This window comes from Lolium rigidum, chromosome 4, assembly GCF_022539505.1.
Source record: "Lolium rigidum isolate FL_2022 chromosome 4, APGP_CSIRO_Lrig_0.1, whole genome shotgun sequence".
Classification (NCBI taxonomy): domain Eukaryota; kingdom Viridiplantae; phylum Streptophyta; class Magnoliopsida; order Poales; family Poaceae; genus Lolium; species Lolium rigidum.
This window is the reverse complement of record NC_061511.1, coordinates 194,773,717-194,791,124: the sequence shown is the minus strand read 5'-3', so window position 1 is coordinate 194,791,124 and position 17,408 is coordinate 194,773,717. Positions and strand designations below refer to the sequence as shown.

Genomic DNA, 17,408 nt, shown 5'->3' with positions numbered 1-17,408 from the left:
GTTCGACGACATGAAGGTTCGAGAAGATCAAGGTTCACAGAACATCAAGGTTCGACAACATAAAGGTTCGATAACATGAACCTAGCCAAACGGACATCACTGTGTGGCAAAGGCTACCTCCCCCCTCGTCTTCTTCTTCTTAGATTCTTCAGTCAGTTCTTCCTTCTCCCTTATGTCACGAGCTAACTGAACCACCGAGTTGAAGAAATGGTGGCGCTCCTCCGTCTTTGAAGCTTCCGCTTGAGCTCTTTCCTCCTTTATGCGCTCAGCCTCCTTAGCCACCTCCTCTAGGTGCATCCTATTGGCCCTCTCCCTCGCTAGTTGAGCAAGTTGCCAGTTCCTATGGAATTTTTTCCTCCATAGACGGTCACGTTCGGCCTGGAGCTTCTCATTCCTCTTCTTCTCGCGCCATAGGTATTCCTGATACTCCCTTTGCATACGGGCATGCTCGGCTATCTTCTTCTCGTGCTCCTCCTTCTCCTTCCTCGCAACTTCTTCCTTCTCCCTCTTCCGCACCGTCCTCACAGCCTCCTCCCAAACGGACTCCTCCTTCTCATTGCCCTCCCACGCCGCCTTCCCCTTGGTGGGTTGAGTTGCCATACCTGAAAACAAAATTGAAAAAATCAAAGTTAGTCACGAAATAGGAAAATAGAAAGTACAATACAATTAATATATTGGAGACACATACGGATAAGGCCCCGCTAGGTATCTTAGCATACTAGCACCCCGACGTCCACCATGGCGACCTCTACTAAGCCCTACATGAATCCTTGGTTGCCTTGGAGCTTGTCGCCATTGTGATTGATGCCTTGGGGCTTGTTGCCTTGGAGCTTGTTGCCATGGGGCTTGTTGACATGGAGCTTGTTGCCTTGGAGCTTGTTGGCTAGGACCTTGTTGGCTTGGAGCTTCTTGGCTTGGAGCTTGTTGGCTTGGAGCTTCTTGGCTTGGAGGTTGATTTGAAGCTTGTTGGCTACTTGATTGTTGGCTTCTGCTAGCATCATTGCCCTTTGACTTTTTGCCAGATGTACATTTTCTTCTATTGTGCCCCTTACTATTGCATGATCCACAATTAGTTGGCTCGCGAGCCTCTTGGAATAATTTGTTTCCCGAATGACCTCATATATCCATATCTCCGTGATACCTCTTTGTCTTTCTTCTTCCACGTTTCACAACCTTCCATTCCGGATCTGGCCAAACTTGCACTCCATGATACTCCGGCCATTGTGATTGGTCCAAGTAGGGAGAAACCCTTGGAGCCCATGTCCTTTTTGTGGCTTCGATGGGGAACTCGGACTCCCGAACGGTGAGGAAGTTATTGTAGTCCACACGTCTAGTGCGTGCCGCTGTTAGCAAGTGGGAGCAAGCCAAATGAAGCAAATAAGGCCTCCTACATGTGCATTCACATGTATTTAGGGACACACGGAAAGCCCGACCTCGGTGCTGGACACCACCTTGTGTGGTGCCTCCCGGCTCATTCACTTGGTAAACCTAGTCAACATTGTCATAACATGTAGCCGTTTGGGAGTCCGCCTTCCTCGCCTGAAATTCCATGAACTCTTCAACCTTCTTTGGGTACTCGCAGTTCCTAGCAATTTCCTTCTCCGTTTCTTCGGTGTAGTTCTGGAAATAGACATTCAACTTCTCAAATGTGTATTGAATTATTGCCGTCAAGGGCAATGCACACACCCTTCAGCACATTGTTGAAACACTCAGCCATGTTGCTTGTCATTTGACCATATCTCCGCCCATCCTCATCATAAGCTCGTGCCCACTTTGAGTTAAATATAAGGTGCCTCTGAAGAAACTCAAAACCACACGGGCTGAGGTCTTTGTGCTTGAGCAAGCTGTTGTATAGGTTTGCGAAGCGACGCTCGGAGTAAGCGAGGCAACAATCTTGCAGAAGGCCAGACAACTCTTTGTTCTTGCATGCCCGATAGAAGTTTGCACAAAAATGCCCCATGCACCATCGGTGGTGCAAGGGAGCATGCCCGGGAATGTCAAGCTCCACCGCATTGAGAATTCCTTGATGACGATCCGAGATGACACACACTTCCTTTGAGGGTGGTATGACCCTCTGATACGTCCCAAACGTATCTATAATTTCTTGTGTTCTATGCTAGTTTTATGACAATACCTACATGTTTTGTTCACACTTTATACCGTTTTGATGCATTTTCCGGAACTAACCTATTAACGAGATGCCGAAGTGCCGATTCTTGTTTTCTGCTGTTTTTGGTTTCAGAAATCCTAGAAAGGAAATATTCTCGGAATCGAACGAAATCAACGCCCAACATCCTATTTTTCCCGGAAGGTTCCAGAGCATCGAAGAAGTACCGGAGAGGAGCCAGGGGGCCCCACACGCCAGGGCGGCGCGGCCAAGGGGTGGGGCGCACCCCCCTAGTGTGTGGGCCCACCAGGCCCCCCTCCGAGGCTCCCCTTTCGCCTACTTAAGGTCTCCGTCGCGAAAACCCTATCACGATTGACGAAACCCGAGAAAACCTTCCAGAGCCGCCGCCATCGCGAAACTCCGATTCGGGGGACGAAGTCCGTTCCGGCACCTGCCGGGACGGGGAATTGCCCCGGAGTCATCTCCACCGCCATCTTCACCGCCATCGCTCGTCTCCATGATGAGGAGGGAGTAATTCACCCCCGGGGCTGAGGGCTCTGCTGTAGCTATGTGGTTCATCTCTCTCTTTGTGATCTAGTTGAATATCATCTATGTGTTACTCTAGTGATGTTATTAAAGTATTCTATTCCTCCTACATGGTGTAATGGTGACAGTGTGTGCATCATGTAGTACTTGGCGTAGTTTATGATTGTGATCTCTTGTAGATTATGAAGTTAACTATTACTATGATGGTATTGATGCAATTTATTCCCCCTTTCATAGTCCGTCGGTGACGGTGTGCATGCTATGTTAGTTCTCGGTGTGATTGCGTTGGTCTATCATGCACTCTAAGGTTATTTAAATATGAATATCGAATGTTGTGGAGCTTGTTAACTCCGGCATTGAGGTGCTCTTGTAGCCCTACGCAATTAGTGGTGTTCATCATCCAACAAAAGAGTGTAGAGTGGTTTTATTATGTGATCAATGTTGAGAGTGTCCACTAGTGAAAGTATGATCCCTAGGCCTTGTTTCCAAACATCGAAACTCCGTTTATTTACTTGTTTTGTTGCATGTTTACTCGCTGCCATATTTTATTCAGATTGTTATTACCACTCATATACATCCATACTACTTGTATTTCACCATCTCTTCGCCGAACTAGTGCACCTATACATCCGACAAGTGTATTAGGTGTGTTGGGGACACAAGAGACTTCTTGTATCGTGATTGCAGGGGTTGCTTGAGAGGGATATCTTTGACCTCTTCCTCCCTGAGTTCGATAAACCTTGGGTGATCCACTTAAGGGAAACTTGCTGCTGTTCTACAAACCTCTGCTCTTGGAGGCCCAACACTGTCTACAAGAATAGAAGCACCCGTAGACATCACCCTCGTTCTCAATATATGGAAAAATCATTGCCAGTTATCATTGTTCCCAACCTCTACCAATGCAAAAGCCAATGGTACTAAGCGGTTGCTCGCATCATTTGCTATTGCCACCAATAGTGTGCCCTTGTACTGCCTGGTCAAGAAGGTACCATCGACGGCGATGACGGGCCTACAATGTTCGAATGCCCTCGTGCATTGCTCGAATGACCAAAATGCACGGTGAAATACCCTCACTCTTTTACCGTCATGCAATTTCATTTTGGTACTAGAAGGCTCCACCACATGCACCATGTCTGGGTTAGTAGCGGACATCGCTAACAACAACCTAGGGACTCGGTTGTATGCTTCCTCCCAATCACCGTACAACATCTTGAATGCGGCTTGGCCTTCCATGCCTTCCCATACTTGACGTCGTAGTCAAACCAGGATTTCACCGTATCTTGCACGGACCTAATGCTCATGATAGGAAGTAATGATATCTTTGCCGAGAGCTTGTATGCAATGAACTCGGATGTGAGTTGACGGTGGTCCGGCTGCGCATCCTTGCCATCAAGCTTCGGCCCTCGACACATGTGAGTGGCTACACAGCTTGTTATGTGCCAAGAGTGCCCTTTTTTGAAAGGTCTTGCACGGACAATCCATGGACACCTTTTATCCACACATTTTAGCGTGTACCGCTTCTTCAAGTCCGAGTGAACAACGGTGTAAGGGCGATGATGCTTAATCGAGAACTCCTTCAACCATATCTTCAATTCCAAGAAGGTATCAAACACGAGCCCTTTAGAGATCATAGCCGTCCTACCATCCACATCTCCTTGGAAATTGGCCTAGCTCCAAGAAGTAAACTTTTGCCACCATCAACCACGGATCCATCCGCAAGACTAACATCACGGAACAATGGTATCCGAATATCCCGTTTGGTTACCTTCTTGAATATCTCAGCTCTTTCGGCTTCCTTAGCCGTCAAGCCATCCTCGCCAAGTTCCTCATCGGGTCCATCATCATCTGAGTCCGACCCATAGCATCAAGAATAAGGAATGGAGTGGTCCATCTCCTCTTGCGTCCAATATTTATCCAAATCACCGATATTGTTGTCATTCATCTTGAAACCATCATCACCATCGTCATGCTCGTCATACTCCTTCTCCAACGGAGGATCTTGGGCAATGGGAGATTGGACAATGGGAGATTCGGTGGCTTCTTCTTGTCTCATGGGTGGTGGACTCCTAGCTTGAACGGGGGAGGAGCGCCGGCTAAGGTCAAGCTCGATACGAGCATCAACCGTCTTGGTTGCAAACAACTCCAAAGCCTTGTCTTGTGACTCGGCCACTATCTCCTTGTAAACGGACCAACGTTGCTCGGAGTTGATACGCATTATCTTCCAACGGTTATGCATTCCAAACCCCACATTATGTCTTCCCTCTAACTCAACGCGATCATTTGGCTCATTCCAATTCAACTCAACCCTCACTTGTGCTACCACCTCCGCAAAGCTAGGGCTAAGGTCAAACACCGAGTCAACCTCTTCCGGGTCCGGCTCTAGGTTTCCCTTCAAGAAAGCATCCTTGTCCACATGATGAACATGAACAATTCTTTCCATCCCCCTAGCATAATGTGAACAACACATACATACATGTGTTCATTAGTTACCATAATCAACATAATCTACCCATACAACCTAACACACTATCATTTCTCCTACTTCAACAACCCTAAAATCCAACCAAATCCACATCCACCCTCAAATCAACCTAGGGTTTCACATGTAGATTCATCCAAATACACAAAATCAATGGATGAAAAGAAGGGGAACGAAGGAGATTACCTCAAGGAACGGGTTGGGAACAACCTCCACGGGCAGATCTGATGAAATCCAAGAGATTTGATTAGGTATTTGAGGGGGGAGAGAGAGAGCCGGCCGCCTGTTCTTGAGGGAAGAAGAAACAGAGAAGACTGTGGCTGGGTCGGGCTCGAGCGGCCACACATGAGTGGATGTGTGGCGCCTTTGCCATTGGCGCCACACTTTCAATGTGTGGCGCCGATGGGAGCGGCCCCACACATCCTGCCACGTTAGCATCGACCACACATCAGCGTCGATCACGCCACGTCGGATGGATGTGTGGCGCCGCTCGCATGGGCGCCACACAGTGAGGTGTGGTGCCGATGGGACGGGAGCCACACAAAAGGGTTAGATGGGTGAAATAGTTTGGCCGGAGGGTCAGTCAGTGCTTTTATTTCAGAAAAGGGTTATTTTGTGTAAATCGCTGGTGCTCGTGGCCGCTACACGAGAATGCATAAAGGCATCCAATCGTAGTAAAAACGATTTTACGTGCGAAAAGTCGTCCGTGAGGTCATCTCAACGGCTCGACGTATTTCGGATGTCCAAATTATACGCTTGCATCCGTTTCCGTTGGCCCGCGAATGCCATACGAACCGGAATGACCGTTTGCGTCGGGTATCTCAGCGATGCAGACACATTTATTTAGCACAAACACCGTCAAGTTCGTTAATGGCGGTTTAAAGTCTCGTCGACGCCTGCCGCCGGCGATTACCGGTTCCCGTGCGATGACGGTCGTTCCCACGCTTGGCCAACAGATTGGCACATTTCGTCGGCTTTCGAACGCCGTTTCCCGCCCTGCCATGGCTATATATGGTGGACGCAGGCGAGGGTGACGGGCACACCTCAACCTAAACCCTATAATCCATCCATGGCGGAGCACAACCTTTGCTGGCATCAAATTGTTCAGATGTGCCGCCAAGTCCACCCGGACGAGGAGGAGCAGCTAGCTGCCGACGCCTTTCAGGCCGAGAAGCTGCAGCGGGAGGCGGCGGAGGCGGAGGTTGCAGAGGCAGAGGCGGTAGGGCGCGCGCTAGAACGTCAGCGCCTGTTGGCGGGCAGGACGGAAATCGTCGACGCCAGGGCAGAACTCTGGGCCGAGCTCACCGAGGCGTGAACGGAGATGGCGGGGGATAGAAACTTTGCTTATTTACTTGAGCATGCGGCAGTTTCAAAAACCTGAATGTATTTTTGATAAATCTACTCAACGCAGTTGTCCTCAAGAATGTTTTTACACCGGTTTCAAGATATCTAGATCATGCTAAGACAACTAAGTAGATATTGAAATAGTAGATTTTTATAAGGGCCAGCATGCAAATCGCATAAGAAATTTCAGCACTACTGCTGCGGTCTACACTCGAGAGCAGCCAGGCCGAGCTTCACAAATCCCCCGACCAATATAACGCGCGCCACGACGGCTGTGGACTCCAGTTCCACCGCGCCTACAATCAAGCAGTCTCGGCTCGTCGCCTCTTTTGTCTCCACCCTCCCCTCTCTTCGCTACCATCAGCACGACACAGGTTCCGCAGCTACCGGATTACTGCGCGCCGGAGGCTAGACGAGAATCGCTGTGCCCGTGTGTCTCGGCGGCGGAGTAAGCAAAGAGGGCAGGGTATCCGGGCTCCGGGGAGACGCCGGCGGTGCGAGGCTTGCCACCCCCTTCCCCCTCCGATTTGCCTGGCTTCTTCTTGCGAGCAGGAATTCCGTGCGTGTGATTTTCGAGGTTCGTCCGTTCTCTCTGAAGTTCTTCCTTCTGGTTTACTGCATGCTGGTGGCGTTTAGGCGCGTCTCTGATAATCCTGTTCTTGGTCAAGTTAGATTCTGCTGCGCCTCAACCCTCATGCTCTCATCTTTTGTTGATAAATCTTTGTTCCGGATGGTTCTGATTTGATGGATTCCGACATTTCCGACTGTCTCCTTTTGCCTTTGGAATCTTTGTTCTAAAACTGTCGCAAAATATTTTACTCTTTCAAGTCTAGGTTCCATATTAACCGCTGCATCATCACTGTCGTGGTAGTTTTGTCGATACTTTTTTCCATCACCGTCGTGTGTGCAACTACGACCTGTTGGCTGTTGCACACACATCTCCTAGTGTTGCTTTCAGTTGGCATGTCGTGGCTGCAAATTAGGACTGCGGTATCAGTGCTGCTGTCGACCTCATCACCGTGTGGTCCTGGCAGACGCGTAAGATATTCATGCTTGTCTGTTTTTCAGTATTTTTTTCAAAAAAAAAAAAGGTTTGATTTGATCGCTCTGAAAGGAGCCCTACTTGCTTGGGCAAATGAGTGGTAGGTGCACGGTGCATGTGACTATTATCAATATTCGGGCATCAGCTCCCTTTCCATTAAAAAAATCATGCAAGGACAAACAGTTCTAATACTATATGTTTTCTTGTCGTACCATCGGCATCAAGGACAGTTTCGGTTGCAATGAACCACAATTAATCACTGCTTTGTTTTTCTTGGTTAGGATCCACAGCTTGGGAGTTTTTTCGTTTGGGGATGTGAGAAATTCCTGCTGATTATTCCCTGAGAAACATGGCCAGTTATGGAGGTGACCTCTGTGTTGTGGTTATCCTGGTCGCCTTGCTTCCCTGCTTGGACGTTGCACTGGGGCAGAGTACTGACCCTTCAGAAGGTAATTAATCTCTTGCTGGCGTGTATACTTCATAGTTTACAATCTTGTATGTCCCTGCGTCCATCGTGCTATGAACGAGTTCGCTGATGGAACTTGTAACAAGAAAAATCAACTTACTTCTTTTGCTAGCTAGCAGTGTCTGTCCACAGAAATATGTGATGTTCAGTGCAGATAGCACTTTATTTCACTATGCTATCTTGTGTTTCTTACCTGCAAATTTGCAAAACCTTTTCATGCAAACTGAATGTTTTATTTCACAAAATGCAGTCGATGCACTCAGGGCTATCAAGGGAAGCTTACTTGATCCTATGAATAACCTTGACAACTGGAACAGGGGAGACCCATGCACATCAAACTGGACAGGAGTTTTCTGCCACAAAACCAATGATGCACATCTTCATGTAACAGAATTGTATGAATACTACTATCTAATTTTTTCAACGTATCTACGCATATATTTCTTCTTTATACTCTGCTTTGTTTGTCCTATTTTCGCAGTTGAGCTCTCTACTGGTGATAAACAACAGAAATATTGTTCATAAATACTAGCCTTTTCAGCATAGTTTGTCCACACACCCATAAGCTGTTCATGTAAAACTAAATTTATACCCTAAAAGTATCCCATAGACATAGTAAATATTTTACTCAGAAGTGAAACAGCAATTGCCTTTACTGGTAAGTGGTAACTCTTCAAGTCTGCATCTGAGCATCTCCCCTGATATTGGTAATTTTTCCTACCAAATGCTAGTTGTAGAAATGGGGTCAAATATTAAAACAATAACTGCAACACTAGTCCTGCATAAGATCCAGATTTGCAGGTCCAAGTCACTGCTGGAGCTTATTTGGTAAGGCATATTTATGTACTGTTCCTGATAGCATATTTTATTCAATGCAGACAGCTGTTTAAGAGGAACCTGTCTGGAACTTTGGCACCAGAGGTCAGTCTTCTATCTCAGCTGAAAACACTGTAAGTACTACACTGATGTGTGAAGTTGCTGATTCCTCAAGTTCTTCCGCATTTCTTAAATATCAAGCTGGATACATTTCACTGTATTTTCGGTAGATGTATAAATTTATGGTGACTTTGAAATTTAATAAAAAAGGCTTAAGCTCTCCTACTTGGTGGGAAGTAACTGGGAGAAGAGTTTATTCTCAATAATGTTGAAACTTTATTATATCCAGATGTCTATTTTTTCTTTTTCATGCTTATAGTAGCTATTATTTTTACCCTCAAGCTATTCTATTGTACATTAGCTAACTGTTGTTTTTCTTGAAGGGACTTCATGTGGAACAATTTAACAGGTAGCATCCCAAAAGAGATAGGCAACATCACTACACTCAAACTAATGTAAGTCCTATCTGTTGACTTAATTGCCCCTCTTCAAGGCATAAATGTCAATGAACCTTCCAAAGTACAAAATCTGTCACACTTTCATTTCTTGTGCTTTAGCACTTGATCACTGCTCTTGGGTCACATTTTCACGATTTCCCTTCTACGCCAGGACAGTTTCGCAAGTATCTACTGGATTTATAGAAACTCAATCAATCTTACCTAAGTTAGTGTGGTCAACGTTACTGTATTTCTATTCCTTTGCTGTCAAATACTTCTTCTGCAAGTTACTTTTACATAGAAGTACTACATTCGTTTCTTCTCAGCTCCCGTTTGAACCATCCATCATGTGTTAACCTTGTTGTGTTCATATAAAAATACCAGCACCACTTCTTACTTCTACCTATCCGACAAAGCTAATTGTTATGTTACTTTTTTTGCAGACTACTGAATGGCAATCAGCTCTCTGGTTCCTTACCAGATGAGATTGGCAACCTTCAAAACTTAAACAGGTTACAAGTTGACCAAAACCAAATAGTAGGCCCGATTCCGAAGTCATTTGCCAACCTAAGAAGTGTGAAACATATGTAAGAATAGTTCATTCCATTTTTTCTATGGTTTGCTAATTGCTATCACTGTGTACATTTTGCCAAAGTAACATCAGTTTTTGATTCATTTCAGTCACATGAACAACAATTCATTAAGTGGACAAATCCCATCTGAATTGTCAAGACTGCCAGTGCTTCTTCACCTGTATGTGGCCTATTTGCTTCCCCTATTTTTCTTCTTATGGTTTCAGTAAAAATTATGGAATCGTCTTTATTTCGTAATATAACTAACATTTTGCAATTTTGCAGCCTTGTTGATAATAACAATCTGTCTGGATCTCTTCCTCCCGAATTTGCGGGGGCACCTGCTTTGAAAATACTGTATGTACCCCATTACCAAGCTGAGGAAAACAGTTTCTCATAAAAAAAACACCTGTTACTTATATTCATATGTTTGTGTTCAGTCAGGTTGACAACAATAACTTCAGCGGAAGTTCCATCCCTAATACATACAACAACATATCAACATTACTGAAGCTGTAAGTTTGTTTCTGTACCCATATTCTATACAACGTTAAGTACCTTCATATGATGATTTCTCAACATGCCAATACGCATTTGCATAATATACAGTTGAACTGAATATGCCAAAATACTTCTTATGTTATCAGGAGTCTAAGGAACTGCAGCTTGCAGGGCACCATTCCTGATATGAGTGGCATTTCTCAACTTGTCTATCTGTGAGTATACATGTTGCTGAAAGTACATCTCAGTGTTACTTTCCCATTAGTATCTTTTGATGTTATGGCCAGTGCTTGCTAGTTTTAACATGGCACTTGGTACTTTCATTACGATGATTTGTGTTTGAGAGTAGTAATTTGTGCTAAAAAATTACTGAATTTGAAAATGTCTGTAAAAATGGGTGACCACCTTTTCTGTCCATTAAATTCAAGAAATAACTCCACAGGTGTCTAAACTGTAAACTATTATTCACATGCATTTTCAGGGATCTTAGCTGGAACAAGCTGACAGGATCTATACCGACTAATAAGCTTGCTTCAAACATCACTACAATGTATGTGCATCTGATATTGTTTGTCTAGTTTATTTAGTCATTGACTAATTTCTGCTTTCTGGCAGTGATTTGTCACAGAACATGCTTAATGGAACGGTCCCATTTAACTTCTCAGGACTTCCTAATCTTCAGATTTTGTAAGTGTAACATTCAGCTTAGTAAATTTTGTTTCAGACAGCTTTGTCTTAAATTAGAATACTGAATACAACTTTGCATCTGCTTCTGTATTATTCCCAGACTAAATAGTTTGATCAAATCACATATATCTTACAAATCATACTTACTTTATTTTTCATTCGATATGATTTCATACCATGTAACCATATAAAAGTATTTAATAACTTCTTGATATTAATATATTACCCTTTATCGTTAAAAATGAAGTCATATCATGTATGACTTATTTATTTGCATAAAAATATTTGCGCACATGGACATACATAAGACTTCCAAGTAAGCATTTAATTTTATGTATTTTTGATAAACGTGATAATTTCATTTTGCAGGTCTGTTGAAAACAATCATCTAGATGGTGCTGTTCCCTCGACAATCTGGAATGACGTCATTCTTACTGGAAATCGCAGCCTTATCCTGTATGATCCCTTTTGCAGATTTTTTTCCACTAGTAATTACTATATAGTATATTTTATTTATTTTAATTTAAACCTATTTTATTTTGCAGGGACTTCCAAAATAATTCTCTGAAGACAATTCCAGCTGCATTTAATCCTCCTCAAAATGTTACTGTAATGTACGCTCACATTCATATATGCAATGCATTAGCAATTTGCATTCGTACATAAACATATAGATGGTTTGTGTGTAGAGGAATAATATTTCACTGAAAACATGTAATGGATAGTAATCACTACTGCTGTCAATTTATGCAGGTTGAGTGGAAACCCTGTATGTGGGAATTCTACTGGAACTCCAATAGACAACCTTTGTCAACCCCGGTCAGCAAACCAGCAAACTTCTAAACAGATACAGGGCACTAGCTTAAATTGTTCGCCTTGCCCAACGGATAAAAATTATGAGTACAACCCGTCATCTCCTATACCTTGTTTTTGTGCCGTGCCACTTGGAGTTGGACTTCGACTGAAGAGTCCGGGAATCACAGACTTCTATCCATATGAAGGTGCCTTTGGGGTCGACGTAACATCTTTATTGGAACTGTTTGTTTACCAGCTGCATATTGAGCACTACATATGGGAGGTGGGCCCAAGGCTCAACATGCACCTGAAATTATTTCCAAGCAATACAAGTTTGTTCAATATGTCTGAGGTTGTGCGACTCAGACATGTACTTGCCGGATGGGAAATTACTCTTCTAGATCTGTTTGGTCCATATGAGCTTCTCAACTTCACACTTGGTTCCTATGCAGATGGTATGCTCACTTTGAAGCTAATTAAATTGCAAACATAATTATTTGACTCGTGATTCATTCAGTTCTATGGCCTCACTGTACTATGGTCAGTTACTCCCATCAGTTAGTAGTAACATGTATTTTGTGTGACATGTCTTTTGCAGAGTACCCAAATGCAGCTTCATCAGGTCTAAGCAAGGCTGCGATGGGTGGTATCCTGGCAAGCACAATAGCTGCCGCGTTTGCACTTTCTACAGTAGCTACTATTCTTATAATGAGAAGGCGTTCAAGACATAGAAGTAGAACAGTTTCAAGACGATCATGTAAGTCATTATATACTTCTTGTAAGCAATAAGATGATTCAGCAAATAAACGTTGCTAGTAAACATCTTTTTAAAGAGTTAGCACCTGAAGATTTGTATCACATTGCCATTTGCAGTGTCAAGATTTTCTGTCAAAATTGACGGTGTGAGGTGCTTCAAATTTGAAGAAATGGCTAGGGCCACCAATAACTTTGATATACTAGCTCAAGTTGGTCAAGGAGGTTATGGAAAGGTCTATAGAGGAGCTCTAGATGATGGAGAAACTGTAGCAATCAAACGGGCACATGAGGATTCGCTGCAAGGTTCAAAGGAGTTCTGCACAGAAATAGAGCTGTTATCCAGATTGCATCATCGGAATCTGGTTTCATTAGTTGGTTATTGTGATGAAGAAGATGAACAGGTACATTTCTTTTGTTTGAACTATTAGTATATATATGATATTTTTTTCAAAATCATACAGATAAGCAGATGAGCTTTATGCTACACTGAAGAACATGCCTATTAACTTGCAGTACTCATGCTGTCATGTGAAATGTGTTTTGCAGATGCTAGTTTATGAGTTCATGCCAAACGGCACTTTACGCGATCATCTTTCTTGTAAGTACACGGAGAGCACATATTGTCCAATTTTATTCACTTTTGTTACATTTTTATTTTCAATACTACATGGATTCTGTAGGCCTAGTTGGCGAATCCTGGCCTCCCACCCAAACTGGGCAAGGGCTCTTATTTTCAAGATCGTCTATACACTCATCAGTTTCAGGAATCTTACTTATACATGTGTTTGTGCCAGTTAATTATGCTTCGAACCTCTTGAAAGTTTAGTGTGTAGAACTGGATAATTTGACTTGTTCAAAATGTTTTCCGACATTCAGCGCCTTGCTTTATGTTACATTCTTTTTCTCCAATTGTAGCCAAGTCCAAACGATCTCCTGGCTTTGGTTTGAGGTTGCACATTGCATTGGGTGCTTCCAAGGGAATTCTGTATCTACACACTGATGCAAACCCTCCTATATTTCACCGTGATGTGAAGGCCAGTAACATTCTGTTGGACTCAAAATTTGTTGCAAAGGTGGCTGACTTTGGTCTTTCGAGGCTTGCTCCGGTGCCAGATATTGAAGGGGCATTAGCAGGTCACGTTTCCACTGTTGTCAAAGGCACACCGGTAAGTACTAGTTACACCGGAGATCTTACAATTGCCTTGCTTTCTTGCAGAGCAGTAATGTTTCCTTTCTTTTTGGCAGGGGTATCTTGATCCAGAATACTTCCTGACTCATAAATTGACGGACAAGAGTGACGTGTATAGCCTTGGCGTTGTGTTTCTTGAACTGCTGACTGGAATGAAGCCAATTGAGCATGGTAAAAACATAGTGAGAGAGGTAAACAATCTTCACTTCAAACTGTAATTTTAGCTAACTTTTGGAAATCTATATAGGCATAAACATGGTTGTACTATAGTGCTATCTGTGGTTAGCTTATAATGAGTGGATACCAGTGGATTCATACGTTTCTGCAGAGAAAATGACAACAATATTCAGTATACATGAATTTGAGTGGAACACCAACAGTCTACTGAAAGAACTGCATTTTGCATATTATAGGTAAACAAAGCGTACCAATCAGGCGATATTTCTGAAATCGTTGACAGCCGGATGGGCCTGTGTCCTCCAGACTGCATCAGCAGGTTCCTCTTGCTAGCAACCAAGTGCTGTCAGGACGAGACTGATGACAGACCTTCCATGTCAGAGATCGTCCGAGAACTCGAGGCCATCATGAGGATGATGCCCGAGGTGGATTTTGTTTTGTTGGAGACCACAGACACAGACTCGGCTGATATGACCAAATCCTTGTCAACTGCGTCAGCAACTGGAACTTCCTTTGTCTCACAGACTTCTGGCAGTGTCAATGCCAACAGTGGCGTGCTCTCTGGGGTGCTGACTCCTCGATGATGTTGGTGTTTTCATGGTGTTGTCACATGTAAATGAAACGATGTTTTGTGGCATTGACTTGTTACACTAGGATCCTTTGTGTTGTAGTACTAATTAATTAGTTAGCTTTGATGTAAAATATATAATGTGAATGAACAACTGAGGAATAGTGACATGAGCTATGAATCTATCTTCGAACATGTACACAGCAGTACACAGAAAATAGCATCACCAATCATGTAAACAGAACTGAGAAACCAACATTGCAGCGCTTGAGACACCAAATTAGCATAACATGGAGGGGTTATGAGTGCTCAGTTACTGGTGCCAAAACATCTCTTTACATGTTAAATCTAGGCAATGGAAGGGTAATTACTGAACACCCATATTTCCAGAAAGAGGCCAACAAAAAGATGCAAAACAGATGACCTGGCAGGAGAGCGCATTGCTGATACGGCAACATACTTGCCCTAAGTACCTATATTTTGGGTCTGATGGATCTAACAAGAACGCTACTATCTCCCACGGAGCTTCCTTCTTTTTGCTCCTACGAGAGGTTGAGGGCTAGAAGGGGGTTCAGAAGCAGGTGAATCTGTCTGGTCAGGCTCTTCCTGGGCTGAATCGCTGTCCATTGTATCCACATCAGCAGTCTTAGCACCAGGCTTGGCTTCATTTGCATCCTCAATAGCTTTGAAAATGTAAACCTGCAACAAATAAAGAATTGCAACTTTGCAAGTTAGTCGAACCCCAAAACTGTGGCTGAATATACATAAGAAAAAATTGCTAGACTGATGTTTATCAATGTTTGAGTACACATGCAACACAGTGCCTCAGCTTACAGTAGCACAAATATACTATAAGAAATTAGCAATAGTACACATTTTTTCTTACTTGCCAGTTCCCATGTTTACATTGATACATTAGGGCTCCTGCCTAATTATACTTGCATACTCTCTCAAAGGGATTCATGTTAGAAATTTATGATTTTGTTTTCACTTCTGTAGTTCTGTTTGAGCTCCTTAATTGTCAGTTGGGACATAATTGCCAGTTTTTGCAATGATGATATGGAAGTTTTCTTAGTAAGTAACTAAGTATAAAAAAACAGCACCTTGAATCTATCAGGCTCAGCCAATTCAAAGACCAATGAATCTCCATCTTCCAGATCATGGTGCATCGAAAAGCCTCTCCATCCGCCACTCAGACCTGTTCGATTTCCAATGCATACAACATCAAACTCACCACCCTCTTCATCCTCCAGCACCATTTTATACTCACTGGGAGGCAGATGATCTTTGCAAAACCTAGAAGGCAGACCCTTGCATAACAGAAAATTGATGATGCTTTTTTAGTTGATAATAATATGTATAAATATTAGTTAAACAGCATACAGAGAGCACCAACTTACAAGCCAAAAGCAGCCAGATACATGTGATCGAACCATGGGTTTAACAAACGATAGGTTGCCAGCGTCCAGACTATCTTGAAATTTCTCAGCTCTTTTAAAAGCACGCTTTTGTTGCTGATAAGAAGAAATTCTTCCAGTGTATCCCCTTCCATTGTCTGGACCTTTGCTAACCCTGGTCAACACAGGCAAGTAGCCAATTACTTCAAGAATTGGACAACCATATGCAAGATAATCTAACAAAGCTAATGAAAGTATTACCTTCTGCGGCGCACAAAATTGTCAACTTCAGGTAACTGTGAGAATAATCAAAGACAACTTAGTATCAATTGCAAAGCAAAACAAATCATTACTTCACAAACAAAATGAAAGGATGTCCTTGCACTAAAGCTCTAAACAAGTAAAACTATAATTGGGGGACAAAATCAAGGAACTAAGGACCCTTGTGTAAATTATGCATCTGAGGTCACCATGAACTTCACAAAGCAGGGTATGAAAGTTTTTTTTCAATCTGCAATTATAATCTACATATTAGAAACATTACAACACTATCTTACTACATATTGCATATGTTTCATCCTCTCAAAATATAAAACACACAGTTTTAACTATGTAAGCAATCACACCACAGGACGCAAGCCCCCCACCCATATAACATTAACCCCAAACCAATTAATGCATCAGATTGCAAGGATGAAAGAGACAACTGCCAACAGAATATATCCTCCTTCAGACAGGGCATGACAACAAGTTAACATGACAAAAAGAAACAGAGAATCTCCTGCAAAGCGAACAAGACAACTAGGAAACACTACAACTCTAACAAAGTAAAACTATACTTGGGGTACAAAATCAACGCACCAAGGACCCATTTATAAAATACTCATCTGAGAATGTGAAAGTTTTTTTCAATCTGCAATTATTATATACATATTTAGAAGCATAACAACACTATCTTCATATAGCCCACCATTTTAACTATGTAAGCAATTGCAGAACAGGACGGCAGCCCCCAATGGTCACCCATATAACATTCACCCAAGCCTAATTAATGCATCAGATTGCAAGAATGAAAGAGACAACTTTCAACAGGATATATCCTCCTTCAAACAGAGTACAACTAGTAAACAAACAGAAAAAGAAACACAAGTATGAAAAGTAGGAAACACTACAGCTCTAACAAAGTAAAACTATAACTGGGGGACAAAATCAAGGCACTGAGGACCCATTTGGAAAATACTCATCCGAGGTTGGCATGAAATTCAGAAAACAAGATATGAAAGATTATTTGTTAATTTGCAGTTATTCTAGGTATAATTAAAAACAGAACAGCAATATATAACTTCATGTAGCACATGTCTTTCATGGCTGTTAGGAGAGCACGGGAGTGTGACACCCATGGTACATAAACCCCAGCCTAATCGATGCATCAGATTGCAAGAACGGAAGAAACAACTTTGAACAAGGAT

The 17,408-nt window shown here is 42.9% G+C and overlaps 2 protein-coding genes across 5 annotated transcripts in view; one reads left to right on the top strand and one right to left on the bottom strand.

The window, feature by feature from the left end:
* Positions 1-6,716: 6,716 nt before the first annotated feature.
* On the top strand, positions 6,717-14,727 carry LOC124706781 (probable LRR receptor-like serine/threonine-protein kinase At1g06840). Of its 4 annotated transcripts, XM_047238450.1 has the most exons (21): positions 6,717-7,053; positions 7,800-7,967; positions 8,235-8,379; positions 8,863-8,934; positions 9,244-9,315; positions 9,741-9,884; positions 9,979-10,050; positions 10,155-10,226; positions 10,310-10,384; positions 10,517-10,585; positions 10,852-10,920; positions 10,986-11,057; positions 11,427-11,513; positions 11,603-11,671; positions 11,811-12,307; positions 12,451-12,609; positions 12,726-13,009; positions 13,155-13,206; positions 13,524-13,774; positions 13,854-13,988; positions 14,211-14,727. In XM_047238450.1, the coding sequence occupies exons 2-21, from the start codon at positions 7,868-7,870 to the stop codon at positions 14,556-14,558; spliced, it is 2,844 nt and encodes a 947-aa protein (XP_047094406.1). In that variant the 5' UTR covers positions 6,717-7,053; positions 7,800-7,867; the 3' UTR covers positions 14,559-14,727. The 4 variants fall into 4 exon arrangements, with proteins under 4 accessions (XP_047094406.1, XP_047094405.1, XP_047094407.1 ...); XM_047238449.1 differs by lacking the exon at positions 6,717-7,053 and having other exon boundaries at positions 7,664-7,967; XM_047238451.1 differs by lacking the exons at positions 6,717-7,053; positions 7,800-7,967 and having other exon boundaries at positions 8,308-8,379; positions 8,863-8,905.
* Positions 14,728-14,935: 208 nt separating this feature from the next.
* The window catches only part of LOC124647990 (B3 domain-containing protein Os05g0481400-like), a 17,121-nt gene continuing 14,648 nt past the window's right edge, over positions 14,936-17,408 (bottom strand). Inside the window, exons 4-7 of the mRNA XM_047187827.1 lie at positions 16,201-16,235; positions 15,943-16,114; positions 15,646-15,852; positions 14,936-15,241 (exon numbers count right to left, since the gene is read on the bottom strand). Of these exons, the coding sequence (XP_047043783.1) occupies positions 15,053-15,241; positions 15,646-15,852; positions 15,943-16,114; positions 16,201-16,235 (603 nt within the window). The 3' untranslated portion in view covers positions 14,936-15,052. The remainder of the gene's footprint in view (positions 15,242-15,645; positions 15,853-15,942; positions 16,115-16,200; positions 16,236-17,408) is intronic.

Coding starts and splice junctions, on each gene's coding strand:
- LOC124706781 (XM_047238450.1), top strand. CDS start 7,868: ATGGCCAGTTATGGAGGTGACCTCTGTGTTGTGGTTATCCTGGTCGCC. Junction 9,316..9,740: donor ATCACTACACTCAAACTAAT/GTAAGTCCTATC, acceptor CTTTTTTTGCAG/ACTACTGAATGGCAATCAGC. Junction 13,010..13,154: donor GTGATGAAGAAGATGAACAG/GTACATTTCTTT, acceptor TGTGTTTTGCAG/ATGCTAGTTTATGAGTTCAT.